Source organism: Morone saxatilis, unplaced genomic scaffold (genome assembly GCF_004916995.1).
Source record: "Morone saxatilis isolate NCDOM2014 unplaced genomic scaffold, NCSU_SB_2.0 Contig8, whole genome shotgun sequence".
NCBI classification, from domain to species: Eukaryota; Metazoa; Chordata; class Actinopteri; family Moronidae; genus Morone; species Morone saxatilis.
Genome location: NW_023340257.1, coordinates 7,424,031 through 7,441,101, shown reverse-complemented (window position 1 = coordinate 7,441,101; position 17,071 = coordinate 7,424,031). Strand labels below are relative to the sequence as shown.

At 41.1% G+C, this 17,071-nt stretch overlaps 2 protein-coding genes across 8 annotated transcripts in view; one reads left to right on the top strand and one right to left on the bottom strand.

Annotated features, from left to right (window-relative positions):
- The window catches only part of rap1gap2a (RAP1 GTPase activating protein 2a), a 72,628-nt gene extending 58,316 nt beyond the window's left edge, over positions 1 to 14,312 (top strand). For 2 of the 7 annotated variants that reach the window (XM_035679918.1, XM_035679914.1), the window contains 20 exons: positions 592 to 624; positions 1,280 to 1,312; positions 1,550 to 1,771; positions 1,906 to 2,009; positions 3,035 to 3,113; positions 3,958 to 4,011; positions 4,868 to 4,951; positions 5,609 to 5,709; positions 6,256 to 6,385; positions 6,727 to 6,882; positions 7,108 to 7,179; positions 7,975 to 8,061; positions 8,181 to 8,321; positions 9,485 to 9,634; positions 9,911 to 10,053; positions 10,238 to 10,336; positions 10,451 to 10,571; positions 11,469 to 11,571; positions 11,710 to 11,786; positions 12,144 to 14,312. In XM_035679918.1, the coding sequence (XP_035535811.1) occupies positions 592 to 624; positions 1,280 to 1,312; positions 1,550 to 1,771; positions 1,906 to 2,009; positions 3,035 to 3,113; positions 3,958 to 4,011; positions 4,868 to 4,951; positions 5,609 to 5,709; positions 6,256 to 6,385; positions 6,727 to 6,882; positions 7,108 to 7,179; positions 7,975 to 8,061; positions 8,181 to 8,321; positions 9,485 to 9,634; positions 9,911 to 10,053; positions 10,238 to 10,336; positions 10,451 to 10,571; positions 11,469 to 11,571; positions 11,710 to 11,786; positions 12,144 to 12,152 (1,998 nt within the window). In that variant the 3' untranslated portion in view covers positions 12,153 to 14,312. The remainder of the gene's footprint in view (positions 1 to 591; positions 625 to 1,279; positions 1,313 to 1,549; positions 1,772 to 1,905; positions 2,010 to 3,034; positions 3,114 to 3,957; positions 4,012 to 4,867; positions 4,952 to 5,608; positions 5,710 to 6,255; positions 6,386 to 6,726; positions 6,883 to 7,107; positions 7,180 to 7,974; positions 8,062 to 8,180; positions 8,322 to 9,484; positions 9,635 to 9,910; positions 10,054 to 10,237; positions 10,337 to 10,450; positions 10,572 to 11,468; positions 11,572 to 11,709; positions 11,787 to 12,143) is intronic. The other 5 variants (XM_035679916.1, XM_035679915.1, XM_035679920.1 and 2 more) reach the window with 5 other exon arrangements.
- Positions 14,313 to 14,381: 69 nt separating this feature from the next.
- si:dkey-52l18.4 lies at positions 14,382 to 17,065 on the bottom strand. Its single transcript, XM_035679922.1, has 5 exons — positions 16,737 to 17,065; positions 15,813 to 16,154; positions 15,379 to 15,618; positions 15,252 to 15,280; positions 14,382 to 15,107 (listed from the first exon to the last, which is right to left on the bottom strand). Exons 1-5 carry the CDS (start codon positions 16,813 to 16,815, stop codon positions 15,009 to 15,011), a joined length of 789 nt encoding a protein of 262 aa, XP_035535815.1. The 5' UTR covers positions 16,816 to 17,065; the 3' UTR covers positions 14,382 to 15,008.
- Between the last annotated feature and the right edge of the window lie 6 nt (positions 17,066 to 17,071).

Below are 17,071 nucleotides of genomic sequence, written 5' to 3'. Positions count from 1 at the left end.
GTGTGTGTGTGTGTGTTTGGTCCATGAGTCTGTGCTTGTACTGTTCAAATGAATGGTGTCTGATTCTTGGTATGATTGGTAGCATCAGAAGTGATGGTAGTAGTGTGTATGTTCAGCACTCTGAACTGCCACACATGCGTTCATTTCCTCACGTCTTTGCTCAGTCATGTAGATGAGCTGTTCCACTGGGCCTGTACCATAATTGGCCAATTTACTTTGTGTTTACCAGATTTGCTTTTCATATCTGCATATATATACAAAACATTGCAGACTGAAAAGGCCTCGGCCTGCGTCTCAGTGCTGCTGTGCCCCAAAAATAGGCTATAACAAATGAGGAAAGGAACACTGAGCATGTCTGCAAGCTGCATTCAGAGAGAGAGGATGACTAAGTGTCTGTATTACCTGCGTGTGTGTGTAGGAAAGTGCATTTGCATGTATGACTCATTCAGTTGTCATCTGCCAACAGAGAAAATTAGGTCTGACGACAAGAATGCTATGTTCCAGGACAGTTGTTTAAATGCACAAAAATGAACGGAACTTGCTTTTTGACCATTGTACTTTTCCGTTCCATGCTGCATACGGATACTTAAGGTTCCTAAAGCTGAAGAGACCAAAAGATGGAAGGTGTGGCCAGACACCAGACATACACCTGTATAAATCTCATTAGTTTGTGTTATTATGCCCTCCACTTCTCTGCATGTTTTTCTCCATCACTGCTTCATCGTACATCCTGATTTGTTCTGTGCTCGTTCTTGTCTCATCTGTGAACGCTTTCAAATTTTTCTATATGGCTTTTGAAATGCAAAATCAATAACCTCTTGATCTGATTGATTATAAGTTGAATGGACTCCAACTGTCAATTGATCCTCTCTGGACTGCCAGTATCCTGGCTCCTGCTGCTGCAGAATATAAATGACTAGCTGTCCGTAGCGCTGCACTCTTGGTGCTGCAGACGGGCCTCAGCAGTATTTAGAGGTCATACACTGGAGCTGTGCTACGCTAGCAGACTGCCAAACGCCTACAAGCTCATAGCAGCTTTTAACCCCCGGGGCTACTGAATCAAAACAGTTCTGACATCATAAAGGGCTGACACGCCCTCCTTGATGACTGTGCATTTCAGGCTGTTGCATCATTGCCCGAGAGTCCATTTGGCATGAAACTGTGTTACCTTTCTGTACCTGTGGCTTTGCTTGCAACCATATCATTGTGGTGAAAGTCAGTGAAAGTTCACTTTTGTTAAAATGTGCCTTTTTAGTAGTGTATGTCCTCTGTTTTACAGGATGACTATATCCCCTACCCACGGATAGAAGATGTGAGTCATTTCTCACTCATATTAAACACTCTTAACACACTTTTATGTCCTTCTCATGTGGAATCACTAGCTAAGAGTGTTTCCTACAATAGATAATACATTTAAAGTTGAAGTACTTCACATTTTTTATTATTATGTGCTTAACAACTTGGCCTTAGGTTAATGAAACTTTGCATAGTATTACATTACATACATATTTATCTACCTCCCTTCCTCTCTGCTGCCTTTCTGTCCAAGGTCCTTGAGAAAGGTGGTCCCTACCCCCAGGTAATCCTGCCACAGTTCGGGGGTTACTGGATTGAGGATGTGGAGGCACCAGCAGGGACCCCCTCCTCCTCAGAGTCCAGTTTCTGTGAGGAGGAGGAAGGAGGAGAGGGCATGAGCCCTGGTGGGGGGCACAGCTACCGCCTGGAGTGCAACAGCACAGCCCGTGCCTACCGCAAACACTTCCTTGGCAAGGTTAGTGTGTTTGTGTGTGTATATTCATGTCAGATTCACCATGCATTTAGCAAGGGTCCATTATTGTGTTTGAACACAAATCTCTCTCTCTCTCTCGCACACACACATCCTTTTTTCTACACTCATGTGTCCAGGAACACATGAACTACTACTGCACGGGCAGCAGCATAGGCCACCTCATCATGTCTTTGAAACACGAGGAGACTGAGGGACAGGAGTACCTACGCATCATGCTCAGGTACAATGACAGAACTGAATGCACTGCCATTTGATGTGTTTCATGTGTCAAACTGTAAAGTATAACTTACACGATAACATATCTACCCTACATCCTTAATGTAGAGTTTTACTCTTTTTTGGTATAATCCATGTTTCTCTTGGGTCCAGGCTATTAAAGTCTGTCTTAAACGTGTCTATTCTCCTGGTCTGCTGGTTTTCTTCTTGTTCTTGTTAGTGATGGGCCATACCAAAAATCACAGTTTTTAATCCCATACCAAGGTACGGAGGGCTTACAGGACTGAGAGTCTACAGCCAGACAAATTTAACTTTTGACGTGGAAGTGGCGATAGAAAAAAAGTCACACGATCATCAGAATATTAACAAATCATCCTGAGGGGGACGTATAAGTCTTTACCAAATTTTATGGCAATCCATTTAGCAGTGGTGTATCACTGTGAACTTCATGGTGACACTAGAGGAAAACTCAGGTGATCACCAAAGTCAGGAGGAATCATCGTCTGGGGACCATAAATGTCTGCACAAAATTACATGACAATACATTTTGTAGCTGTTTAGAATTTTCAGTCTGGACCAAAGTGATGGACCAACGACAAATTGGTTTGGGTTTCACTCCTCCTTCCTCCTTTCTTTTCTGTTGCAGCTCTTTATGTTCTTTGTCATGATTACATCTGAGCAGATTTGTGGTGATGTATTGGACAGCTTTCTTGCCATTGTCACAGTTGGTGACATTTTCATTAACAGGCGAGAAAAACAATGAATTAATGCTATGTCTTTGATTAGAAATTGTGGGGGCTGCAGAGGGGACTGTAGCCATGTGATGGCTACTCTGGCTTTTGACAGCTGACAGTGATAATGCCCATAATATCGCCGCCATTATTGATACATTTGTTTCTGAGACTAAACTCATCATGACCATAGCTTTTCTCTAATTTCATCTAAGAAGCATGAAAAGCATACAAACCAGGTCTTACCTAAAACATCTAAAGTTAAGAAATCTACCTTATCACCCTTGTTCTGTTGCAGGTCAAGGATCAAAACAGTCCATGACAGGATCTCTTTAGCAGGCATCAACCAGCTGCCCAGTGTACCCCAGATTGCCAAGGTAAGAGACAGTTTACAAGTACTCAAGGTTTAAAAATTTTCCATGAATGTCCTACATTCTCCATGTACACATAGCAATAAGTGCAGGATTTGATGTATGGAGACTGGCTCACTCTTAACAGAAAGGCTTGAGGGGGAAATATATTTTTTTCAACTGATTCCATACTTTATATCCTCTCACAACAGAACCTTAACTTTTCCAAAACATAAAAAAACCATAATGCAACACAAAAGCATTCAACAAAATCAGGCTTTGACTGACTCCTTCAATGGCAGAGATCAGTATGTTGGGTGCCAAAAAGGCCTGCCAAGTCCAAATTCTTCTTTGGATATACTCAGTGGTAGGAGAGACCTGTCACGTAATAAACACAGCTGTGAAGATTCTGGCGATGGTTTAAGCAACCACTCAACCAGCACACTTTTGATTGCTTGCTTTCCCACATTAAATGAAGAAAAGTACCAGCTTGCTTTATCTTTACGCTTCCAACAATAATTATCATCCATGAGTCGCTTTTGCATTTGATGATTTTTTTACTCTGACATGTGATTCAGTGATCCAGTCAGGGATAGAAAGGTATTACATTCTCTAAGCAAATGTGATGATAAACCAAGCATGTACACCAAGCACATTATTAGGATTTTTAGATGGCAAGGAATTTTTAACTTCTGAATACATTTATACAGATTTTGTATTAATTTGCAAATGAGCTTTTGTGCATGAACTCAGTGGCATTAAAATCATTTTTGGATCTTCCAGTGGGCATATTTTCCAGTATATATAATGAGATATCTCTCATACTGTATGGTATCAGTCAAATATACTAAGTCCATTTTTTCTCTTTCAGCTTCTGTGTGATGATGCCACAGGGCTGAAGTTCAACCCGGTCCTATACCCTCGGGTGAGTTTATTCTAAACTCCCACACTGTGACCTCATTAATAACATGTCTGTTCATATATAGCCAGTTATAAATGTATTCATTCAAACTGACATGAGTTACCCTTCCCCGTCTCTGTCTGCGTCTGCTGAGAGACAAAGGGGCACTAGAGTTCAAAGTGCTAATGCTACATTCAGTAATATCTGCCTCAACTTTAATAAATTTCATCTGCAACTTTTCATATTCTGCACCTCCATAAATATTTCATGCCCTTTACTTAAGGCCTGAGACATTTTTTTTAACCATCAACTGATGCAGTGTTTCCTTTAATTATGTTTGCCAGCATCGCCCACCTGTCCCTACACCAACACCTTCATCAACTTTTCACCGTCATCAACCCTGTTTCACCCAACGCTTAACCAGAAACATACATCTAATCACATTTTACCCTCCTAAGCCCCCCACCTCAGTAACACCTGCCATGTTTAACAGGTACATTATTCAAAAATGATTGATGATATTAAGAGCGGGCGACAACTTCCTAAAGTGGATACGATTGATCTGCTTCTCCTCCCATGAGCCCTGTGGAGGAGTGTGATGGAGCATGCTTTCAGCCTGTGCCTCGGGAAAGGAAATAAAACCCATCTGTGTCTCAGTCTGTAAGAAGCAGCGACAAGCTCATTGCCCTCGCTGAGGGGCCGTGACAGTATGTTACATGTCAGCCTTATGTAAGAAGGGTCCAATAAACCTGCCCTGGAGATATGATGGAGAACAGGAAAACATGTTTTGCTCCCTACCACAGCGAGAAGAAAGTGTTTAACAGTCAGATAAGTAACCACAGGGAGTAAGTAAGAAATTGTTGTCTTTGTGTATGTACAGGGATCCCAGTTGATAGTGGCTTATGATGAACATGAGGTGAACAACACTTTCAAATTTGGAGTTGTCTACCAGAAGTTTGGACAGGTGAGTGATCACCTTTATGTTTTTCTTGTTAGTAGTCATGTTTCCATCAATGTATTTTTATGTACATGTTGAAGTATCACATTAGAAAAGGATGATGGAAATGGCAAAACTTAAAAAAGTACTCAATTTCATTGAGAGTGGAGGAGATGAAGACACTTTCTTCAAATAAGTTCTGACGTAGCGAACATTTAACTCACAGGACTGATGAGCTGTTTCTGCTACAACAGTCTACTCATCGCTCCTGTGGCTGTATGATACATCCATGATCGCTCCACACAGATCTGATGTGACCCCCCTCACATTAAAATATAAAACAAACTGAAATGTCTAATTTCCATTGTGTTTTCTCCATTGTATATTAATCACGTCATCTTGTTGTGCCCTCTTCTGGATTTTCCAACTGGAGAATTGGCTCCACCTACTGCTTATCTCACTGAATCAGCTCCTAATAATTGCATAGCACTAGTGGATAGAAACAAGAATTTGTTTCCATTTTCTTTTGCCAATTTACTCAAAATGTGGTTAACATTACATACATTTGGATGGAAACATGGCTGGTGTGTTATCTCACATAGACCATCTGACCTCTTTTTTTAAATCTCTTTTATCTTTCACCCTGTTTCTGTCCTCTACCATTTTTGTGTCTCTTCCTCTCAGACATCAGAGGAAGAGCTGTTTGGGAACAATGAGGAGACACCAGCTTTCAAGGAATTTCTCAGTATCCTGGGCGACAACATTGAACTCCAGGACTTTAAAGGGTAAGAGCAGGAGTAGAGTGCAACTAAATAAGAGAAAAGAAGCAGAGTAAAGTGCAATGAAACTGAACAAAAAAATGAGGGCAATATTCAGAAACATAAAACTAAACAGAGACCAGAGAAAAAGGTCCACGCACAAAAAGGTTGCCATGAAAGTGCTTGGCAATAAAGGAAAATAGCAGCCTTTAATTACTGTAACCTTGGAGCAATTTGTCCTGCTGTTTTGGCCTCAGCGTGCAAGCAGGATAAACTGCTTAGTGAAACAAATCTGAAAAAGAAAGTGCCACATGGACAGGTAATCAGAGCTTTGTACACTGTGTTTATTGTCTTGCAGGCTTTTTCAATTGTGTTACACTTGTTACTTTTACTGTTAGGGTGGCCTTGAACTGTAGCTGACACATTATTACAGCAAACTTTCGGGTGGCACTGGAGCTAGTTAAGCCTAAAACGAAACTGACATTAAAAATAGATGGAATAAAATCTTATCTTCTTACTGAAGGTTGGTCGCCACACGGAGAGCATGACACATGTGCTTTGATAATGTGACAGGTTCCGCGGTGGCCTGGATGTGTCCCATGGACAGACAGGGTCTGAATCTGTCTACACTGTCTTCAGACAGAGAGAGATTATGTTCCATGTGTCAACTAAACTTCCCTTCACTGAGGGAGACGTCCAGCAGGTAAAATACTTTAATACTGACTTTATTATTGTTGTACTGAAGGCACTATGGATTTAGCTGCAAAGCCAGGATCCTTTGGCTCAAATATATCAATATTAAACTGCTCCGGTCTGGCTATTGACAATACATTAACTTGTTCTCCTGGCTAAATTGCTGTTATGTAAGGTGTGGCTAAATCAAACAGTGATTTGATTTGAAGCTGCAAATAACCTCCTTAGAAACCAATAAATCCCTTTTGCAATGCAGTCAACGTGTCCTAGAAGACTTATAAATAGTACTGTTTTTAAAAAAAAAAATTTATTCTGTTGACCAACCAAGTCTTTTCCTCTCCGTTTCTTTAGCTCCAGAGGAAAAGGCACATAGGAAATGACATCGTGGCCACAGTCTTCCAAGAAGAGGCCACACCGTTTGTTCCTGACATGATCGCCTCCAACTTCCTTCATGCTTACGTCCTGGTGCAGGTTGAGAACCCCTGTACAGAGCACACAACATACAAGGTATAAAGCAGACCCCTTAAATGAGTAAATCACACAAGCTGTATATAGTTTTTGAAGGTGCCAGTGGTCCTTCTCAGCTGGGCACAACAAAGTTATTGATGAATCACTCATCACTCGATGGGGATGTGTTTCTTCACACTTTGTCTCGTCCTCCCAGCTTGAAACCAGAACCCTCCTGAAATACACGCTAATAAAGTGTGACTATTATTTGTTTTATGTCAACAGGTGTCTGTTACAGCCAGGGAGGATGTGCCTCCTTTTGGACCCCCTCTCCCGAACCCAGCTGTCTTCAGAAAGGTGAGCGACAGAAATATATCTGATTGAAATGTTCACCTTGACTCGACAAATTCAAAAAATGACACCAAATAACACCAATGGCTTCACATGGACTTTAGCCCTTTAGCTGGATTAAAAAGTGTTCTGACAATGGCAAAACTTTGAATTAATCCAACAACAGCCAATCACACAGAAGGGAAAATGTGCGTTTGGCTAAAGAGGATACTTTTCTGTGTTCAAGAAAAGCTGAACTAACCTAACATACAGTATCAATACACACCTAATCAGTTTGCTTGTAAATGGCAAAATGTTGATAGATAGTTGATAATTACAAATTTTAAAACATATTCAATATTTTTGTATGTACTAGTAGCTGAATGCAGGACTTTTACTTGGAGTATTATTAAGTATTATTGATTAATGAGTATTAAAGAGTATTTTTACATTGTTGCATCACTTCCTCAGTATGGGATCTGAGTATTTCTTGTGAGTTTTCAAAATGTTCTTATTTAAAAAAGGTTAAACAGTTTGAAGTTTGGGCCCACATTAAATATCTGTTACTCTTCTCTTTATCTTGTATTTTGACATTAGCCTAAATTACTTTCTTTATTTTAGATCATTTTCACAATGGGGAAACTGCATTGTGTCATCATCATAGTGTGTTTCAACACTGTATCTGTATGGTGCTGATAAAGGTCACCTTTTCCTTTACTCATTGTTGCCTCCCACCCTTGTGGTTCATTGTCTAAATATATGTCCTCTCTCTCTCTCTCTCTTTCTCTCTCTCCTTCTCTCTGTCACTCTCTCTCTCTCCAGGGTCCTGAATTTCGAGACTTCCTGCTGACAAAGCTGATCAATGCCGAAAACGCTTGCTACAAATCTGACAAATTCGCCAAACTAGAGGTGACACACGTTCACACAACGGCACTCAAAACACCCCAGCATGCCTTCAATCACCGCACAGCTTAATCACCGTCCTGGTGCTTGCCTACATGAGTTTTGTGTGTGTGAATTGATTCCAGGGGAGGACACGAGCCGCACTGCTCGACAACCTCCATGACGAGCTGCACAGACAGAGCCAGGCCGCGCTGGGTCTGGGCCAGGCCGGGGAGGAGGACAAGCTGGAGAACGGGGGACACGGGGGTCTGTTAGAGTCCTTTAAGGTGAACATAAACATGGACAAAAGCATAGGTGACACCATGTAATCTTCTCTCAGCTCTGTGACATTTATTGAATCACCGTCGTTACAGCACAAGAGTGTGAGGTTTTCTTGCTGTAGGTCAACTAAATGTCACAGGTCTGTAAGATGACTTCAGGTGCTAAACCACGGGTTGCATTGTTGCTGCTGCTGCTTTTCTGGATGCTCGAAGATTTTCACCTTATGTGTGTGGGTGTGTGAGCGTGTAGGCATATGCATTTGGTGTGTGTGTGAAAATGACTACAAACACTGTGGTGCTTATGAATTTGTAAAACAAGAAACGGTCTCTATCTTTCTCTTTTTCTCTCATTTGCCATCTGACTCTCATCACTCGCTGACTCTTAACACTCTTTTTCCCACAACTAAAGGCTAAGTGATGTTAATAGGACCATTAAAATGTGTATTTCCGTCTGTGTGTGTGAGATGAATGTGTGACTAATGGGACAATTTGGCTCTCTTACTCTTCACAGGCATTATGGACAGCTACTTTGCACTTTCTGCAGTCAGTACCAGGGGGTGCTGTTCTCATTGCTGTCCTGGCAGTCACTGTGTATTACCTGTCTGCATTACTGTAAATCCAACAGAGGATCACCACATAATTAAAATAAACATTCTTTTATATGATGTTGTTTGTGTTTATACTTTCAAATAAAATAAGCACTTCATGCTGTATCTGCAGTAGATTAAGAATTAAGAACGACACAACATGTTATATTCTTATTTTTTATTTCAATTTTAATGACTGGAATGGATTGTGGACTAGACAAATTGCAGTGAATCATGTTATCAATGGGCTAAATGAATATAAAGCTACAATAATAAGGATAAGTACAACACATGTTCGATTATCTACTCCAACTCCATTGGCTTCTTCTTGGAGAACTGCGTCCTCTGGTGGTTATATAGTGCAATAACATCTATGAGCCTAAATATTAATTCATACATTAAAATTAATTATGCTTTTAAAATGATAAAACCTCACTTTTGTTCAGTACCTCCATTTCACTCTCCACCCCCCTGTCCTCCCATGAACACTTTCCCTGTCACCAACTAACCTTCTGTCCCTTTCCTCTGTGTTCCTCCTCTCTCCTCATCCACTCATTTTCTTGTTTCCTCTCCGTCCTCCAGAGAGCCATGCGTGTCAGGAGCCACTCCATGGAGACCATGGTGGGGTCCCACCGTCACAGGAGCCCCGGGGTAGGAGGTGGGGTCCCGGCGAGCGTGAGTGGAGGAGGACTGCCGCAAAGCACCAGCGAATGCACGAAGAGCACCTTCACTGTGAGTTAAAGGGTATAATGAAGGGAACAGTGAAAGTATACCAACTTAAATCTGTATTACACTGAATATCATCATGCCATGCACTGTATGTCAGTCTAGGACACATGTTTTAACTCAAAGTACAATACTACTAATGAGAAAAAAGTCAAATTACATGTGTTGTCCTTTTATGTCATGTACAGTATGCAGAAAGACAATGCTAACCAGTAAATTATGCAATTTTTAGGTGACAATTATTTAATTAGTTATGAAGGTCTTGTCACATTTTAAAAATAGGAGCCTAATTCTGTAATCTATGATCTTCAGCCTCCTGTGTTGTCAGCCAAGTCTCCTCTGAAGAGCCCAGTGAAACGGCGCTCAGGGCTCTTCCCTCGTCTCCACTCCAGCACAGACACCCCATCGGACAAACACACACGCAGGTAGGTGGTTAAGACTCGCTGTTTCACATGTCGCTGCCTTTCCCGATCACTATCATTGATCATGATTATGTTACAACACCACAGACACCAACATTGTCTGTGCTTTGATACAGGTTGTGGGAGTCCAGGAAGTCGTCATGTTGGTGATGTCATTAATGTGTTTTGGGTTTTTTTTTGTCTGCAGCGACCAAAAGCCTGCAGAGACCTGCTCACTGTCCCAGGAAGTGAGGTCAGAGACATCATCCAATCCGAGCTCACCTGAAATCTGCCCCAACAAAGAGAGGTAAGATGAAGTCTAATTTCTGTAGAGGGAAATGGCTAAGTGCAAACTGACTAAAGTGGGTTGACATGTGATTTTTAACTCTTTATCTCTGTTCCCCTCTGTTTTGCTTAACAGGCCGTTTATCAAGCTGAAAGAGTGCAGCAGCGGCAGACCGAACATCTCCCGTTCTTCATCCAGCACCAGCAGCTTCAGCAGCACCACAGGGGAAACAGAAGCTCTGGAAGAACTGGAGACAGTGAGTGCTCTTACACTCAATGAGAAGAAAATGTGTATAAAATCTGCCCCACTTTATCTGAGAGCAGAACTGGAAACACATTCTTAAAGAAGTGTGAGGTTGTGGGTAGTTTCAAATGTTTTCATGGATGAGAGAGTCTGTAATTGCTAAGCATTGTCTAATAGAGAGTGTTGACTGTCAGCACATTGATTATAATGATTACAGCTTCTCTCACTTGCTTTATGTCAGATGACACTGCCTGTCAGTGTTGTTTTATTCTCACCATTTAACTGGATGAGAATCAATGTGCACAGTGTGGTGTTAAAATTGTCATGTTGATTATTGAAGGCCAGTTAAAATAGTTAAAGTAGTGCTTGGATGCATTATGTAGCAGTAAAGTACACCAGTGATTGTCACAAGAGAAAAGATGGATCATTTCATGCCTTTCTTTGCCTCTCCTCATTCAATTTGGATTGGTTTAAAATGATACATTTCTGAAAAATTACTTTTTAGCCATGATTTAGAGAAGATTGATATCGCTCTCATGTTCGTGTGATATTTAGGAAGCTACCATCTGGAGCAGTTTAGCTGCCTACCTCTGAAACTCACTAATTAATAGGTAATATCTTGTTTGTTCAATATGTACAAAAGTGTAAAACCAACAAGCACATAATCTTCCGTAAAACAGAAACAATATGTTGAAAGAACACAAATGAGCAGATAAACTATATAATGAAGGCTCTTCCCTGCAAAGCATCCTGTCCCCTCAACATCCAGCTGTACTTCATGTGCTGAAAATTCAGTGCCTCTAACTTTGCTGACAGGAATGTTCAACACCACTTCCTTTATTCATTGAGGCTCTTCAGTTTCTTTCATCTTCCTCCATGTTAAATTTCCTTCTGCTCTCACTGTCCCCAGGCCAGCCATCCCTCTATAGCATCCTCCTCTGCCTTCAGTCCTGCCCTTAGTGTCGACAGCCAGGGATCAGGTACCCCTGTCATCATGTGCCGCAGTCCAACAGGTAAACCTACAGATTTAAATACAGACACACTGAGAGTATTCAGATCCTATGGTCAACATTTGAACAGAATTACATTCTAGAGATGACAGATTTTGGTTTACTTTGTTTAGCATTTTCTTCCTTTCATTTCATATTCAGCAGATGGTAAAAGTAAGACGTCACCGAGGTCAAACTTGAAGTTCCGCTTTGACAAAATGAGCCATTCATCGACTGCTGTAAGTCTTGTAATGCCTGTCTGGTTAATCAGTATTCTTGTAAAGCACTTTGTGACAAGAAACATTCTTGTCACAAAGTGCTGATAAAAAAATTGCACATCAAACATATTAAAACATTTCAAGGTTATAAGCAGAACATGACATGTGAGTTAACATCATGATTTCAACAGGCCTTAAGCAATAGTGTGTTTTTGATACTCACTGTCCATCTCCTGGACATGTCATTATCTCTGGATCACTGTAATGTCATTGAAACAGCAGAGCTGGTGCTGGGTAATAGCCCCAGATTGAAAGATGCATGCTTTCAGCAAACGCCCACCTCTAACTGGCCTCTCTGTTCACTTTTCTCTCTTTCAGTCCGAGTAGCTTTGTGGAATGGAAATAACAGAATTGCACAACAAAGGGACTGCACGGGCTGACGGAGCTGCAAAAAAAAAAAAAAACTAAATCCCAACATCAACCACAAACTCATTGTAGAACCGCTTCCTTAAACCACGGATAATCTGACAAGATTACCAACTGCACCAGAGTCCCCACACACTATAAACCAACTGACAATACTGTGAGTGTATAGTGCGGAGAAGCAGCTGACATGTTGGCTTTCTTTGTAACCAACCTTTAGCTACATAAACGAGTCCATACTTTGCCAATGTTACAAGTTGCTGCATCTCAGCTGTTAATTGTTCACATCACATGGAAGTCCTAGCATGGCTGTAATACTGTGAGTGTAGGCCAAGCGCCACTCTGCCTCAGCTTTTCGTCAAACGTCTTGTTTAATAGAGAGCCACGGTGATCTAGAAGTATGGTAACATGAGACTATGGCTGAACTGTTATTTTTATGTAGTCAACTGCAGAGTGCTCAGTGGAAAAAGATGTCTTTAAGAATCGTCATGTTCCCTTTTGCCTTTGCCCTTGAATGGTACGTCTGGGAACAGTTCCTCTTTGGCTTAAAGAGAGTATGCAGACACACACATGCACAGAAACAATGTTAACTTACAGTAGCAATGTTTTGGAGGTGACAACACTGGGAGTCTCAATACTCCACTGTTAGGATCTGAGCTTGTTCTTTGCATATAAAAATGCTATTCTAGGGAACATGTTTCATTTTGGAGAGGCTTTTGTAACTTTGCTAGATACTGCATTGTGTCTGCTGCACTATAAACAACACCCATCACAGCATTTCTGTGTCTGCAAGGGTAACTTCAAATCCCTGAACTCAAGTGCTTGGTTAGTGGAATTCAGCTCATATAGGGCACAGTAGGAGACACTGCCAACACATTTTGCCATAAGCTTATTTTAGCCAAAGCTGCGCCTTACAATCTATCAAACGCCCTGTTCACCACTGATGCTCTCACTCACTTTCTCTCTCTCTCTCTCTCTGTCTGTCTCCTTCTGTCTCTCTCACTATGTGAGAGGACAAGAATCTTCTGGATCTGGTTACAGCACAGTTGTGGGTAGCCAATCAACACCCACATTTGCTGAAAATAGACGTTGCACTTACTGAAAACATTTCACCTTCTGATACGTCCAATTTGCTAGCTTGGTGTATCTGCGTTTATGTTCGGCGGAACTTTCAACCAGGAAAGTCTCCAGGGTTTAAAGTTCCCCAGCATGTGAGCTGATGAAGATGACTTGAAAAAGAGAATTCAGGTTAAATGAACCTTTGAACCACCTTTGGCAAAAACACTTTGAATGTGAACTTGGAGCTTTTTTGTATTTTTTGATTTCACGCTTTGTTAGTTGTTACTACCTTCTAAGTAAATTGCAAAGCCAGTTGCTTACAAGCACAACAGGACAATAGGTCTACTCTAGTACACAACTATACCATAGCATTAGCCTGCACAAACTAGAGTTAGCAGAGCAAAGTTGGAGCGTGCTAATAAAGAAAAAGCTTGAAAGACACACATATGTGTTTTCCTACGGTATGTGACCAAACAACCAAGCTGGTAGGTCTTTGGAAGAATGTCTATGTACTCTTACTGTGTAGAAAACCATTCCTGTTCCTGCTGACAGGACGGCTTAATAGTGTGTGTAGTTGTGTCAAATAGAACTCAAATCCCACAGGGTTTAAAATGGTCAGCTCACCCAGATCATAGGTGAATAGGTGACTTTTTAACTTGCCAGGAATCTGTTGAATTTCTTGAGAAGTACGCCTCTGATATAACTGGACTAGAACCAGATGTGTGTTCAGTTCAGTTAGTGTACACCGGTGATTACCTCGAGTAAGGGAAGCAGGGACAGAAATCATACAGATGCGAGAAGTTCAGATGTCGTTTAGTTTGTAGCAGGTATCGCCTAAACGCCCTGCAGCCTTTTCTCTGTTAATATGCTTAATTTATTAAAATGATAACTTCTTTTGCATTGATGTCATGTAAAAATGTAACTGCAGAGTACGCTAAATAATAAGGTAAAATGATTAAAGGAAATATATTAATTTAAAAGATGTCTAAACATGTATATGTATATTTGGTTATGTAACGTGCCATTGAGAATTTATTCTAAAATAAAATGTTGTATTTTGTGTCATTTATGTGTTATCTCTTTTTTAAAATCTCACATGCAACACTTGGAGCACAATACAAGGGTTCATACTGTTACTGTGGTCATATTTTATTGTTCTATTTACACCGACACATCAGACAGACATTGCAGACAAAGTTTGTTTCACATTTTAGAAACTGCTTTACCTTTAAACTGCATTTAATGTTTCTCTTGTCCACAGTCAAAACAATAGAAGTGTTGATATGAGTGAAATTAGAGCACAGAGTCATGTCTTTTTCTCTGCAGCACCTCAGGGTGCTTCAGCTGATAGATGCATGCTGCAATATTTTCTCATTATCTGCTTCACTTGCTGTCTGTTTTGCTATGTTCGTTTAATGGATTTTTGGCACTTGTCTCTCCTTCATAATTAAAACAGTCACGGTCTCAGGAGAGTCCTTAGACCTGATAGACCAGCATTACTCTGCTGGATCCTGTTGTATCTTATTTTGTCCTTTGCTTTAATGATTTACCACAATACGCAGGTGAAATCTTGAGCTTGAGAATGACGCAGTAGGGAAATATTTCTCTGAATGCCTCAAAGATGCCGTCCTGCAGTTAGTGAGAAACCCCCAGGTCCTGTAAGTCCACGTCTGATGTTTTAAGACGTCATGGATCCTGCAGAACCTTTTTATAAAAAGTAATATAGAATTGATCCAGGTCAGACAACTTTCCACCTCCACCTCAGGAAAATCTGAGTGACGAGTACACAGTGGACTGGGCAGGCTCTCTGGTGGGTTCCTGTTGTCTCGGTGCACCCTGGGAAACTACTGCATACACCACCTGTAACATTGCAAATGGAAAAAAAAAGTTAGTGAAATGCATACAAGGTAAAATTTATGGACTATTCAAGGCCAGTCAGAGGAAACAAACTATGTTGAGGGCACTGCAAAGGGCATTCAGTCGAGAAACAGGACATACACCCACCTCTTTGTTCTGCTGGGGCTTGGGGGGAGCTGTAAAATGCAAAAAATAACATAAAAAACAGTGAATGCACAATGCTAAAGTAACTTTCTATCAGTGTTATAAGGTACACAGTAAGAACACAAGATACCTTTGGCTTTGTGAGAGGAAGAGCTACGTTTCTGGGGTATCGGGCACCGAGGTGGGGGCTGTGGAGCCGGGTGTGGTTGGTCTCCGTACGCAGCTGCATGTGTGGACAGCGTTCTGGGAAGTGGCTGGGGCTTGACTTCTGAACTCAGAAAACGAGCCAATCCCAGAATGATGGGAAGACAAAGAGAAGCGCCGGCACAGACCAAAACCCTGTGCAACACACTCCTCTGAGAGGGGACAGCTAGGGGAGGACAGAACAATGCACACAAGCAATGCAATTAGACTTTTCTATTTGAATTTTTTTGATATTTTGATGTATTTCTTTTATATAGTTCTGCTCTTTTTTCGCTTTTGTCAGAATAACTAATTTAGGACTGCAAATACAGACACATACATGACAAAGAACAATGACACACATTTGGCAATAATACATACCTGCAGTGATGTTCACATGCATGACATGCCCCTGTTCAGTTATACCATTTTCCCAAACAACGCTGTATGCGTAAGAACCTGCGTCTGATTGGGTGACGCTCAGGAGATCCAAAATTTGTTTTGTTTTATTGGGTGAGAGTGTCACATTGTTAAAACGGTGCCTCACACTTTCGTTTACATGCTGGGACATAGCAGTCGGTGAATTTGTCCACTTCCAGTGCCCCATCCAAGAGGCTCCACAGTGCTCGACCACGCGAAACAGAGACAGACTGCTCCCTGCTGGTACATGAAAGGTTTCAGATCGGCCCAGAATAGCCTGGACGCATTGCTCAGCACGGACACCTGAAAAAGGGAAGTCTCTCTTTAACTCATCAGATTGCAGCAAGAAACAGTATGTTGTCATTTCGCACATTAGTGACTGTTACTGTTTTAATTATGCAACATGTTGATGAAATCTTTGTCATCTCTTTAATCTTTTTCAAATTACCATAGCAAGACCGTATGTTACCATTAAGAGGCTGAGTATTTGACTGATAAAGATAACTATACACTTATTCTATGTCATATAACACACACCACACAGGCACGCAAAGATTGCTTAATAATTTGGGTTGTTTTGTTATTTCGTCACATTCATAGGGCAGCTACATTACAAAAGACAATATGTTAGAACTTATTTTAAAAGATCTTTAAAAGGTCTTTATCGTTACCTTCACTAGAGCTGATGAAACAAATGTTTATTCTAAGGCATACGCCTGTCCAGTCTTAGCCAACCAAGTTCCTCAAATACAACATAATGTATGGGGGAGATTTATTATATAGATTTTTAATTTCTGCCTGTAGAATCAGAATTCTGATTCTGATTCTGATTATATAGATTTTAGTGAGATTTCAGATCTACATGAACAAAAACGTGTTACTTACCAGTATGAAGAAGGCAGAGACAGCCGATGGCACTGAGGAGATAGTTACCCATGTCTGACTGTAACAGTGTCTTGGTCATGGCTCATCAGAGGTCAGTTTTACTTCCCCGTACAGATTAATTTTACTTCTTGGGAAGGGCTGGGTAATAAGCATGGCTTTGTTGGAAACCCACACTGCTCGTCCAAGTGAAAGAGCTCGCTCCTTCTCTCACTTTCTTTTCCTTTTCTCAATCATTTGACATGCTTTCCTTCCTTTATCCTGCTGTTACATGCCCAGATAGAGGTAAAGGAAGGAAGTGACATAGTGATCATCCAGCCCCCTCCACACACACACAC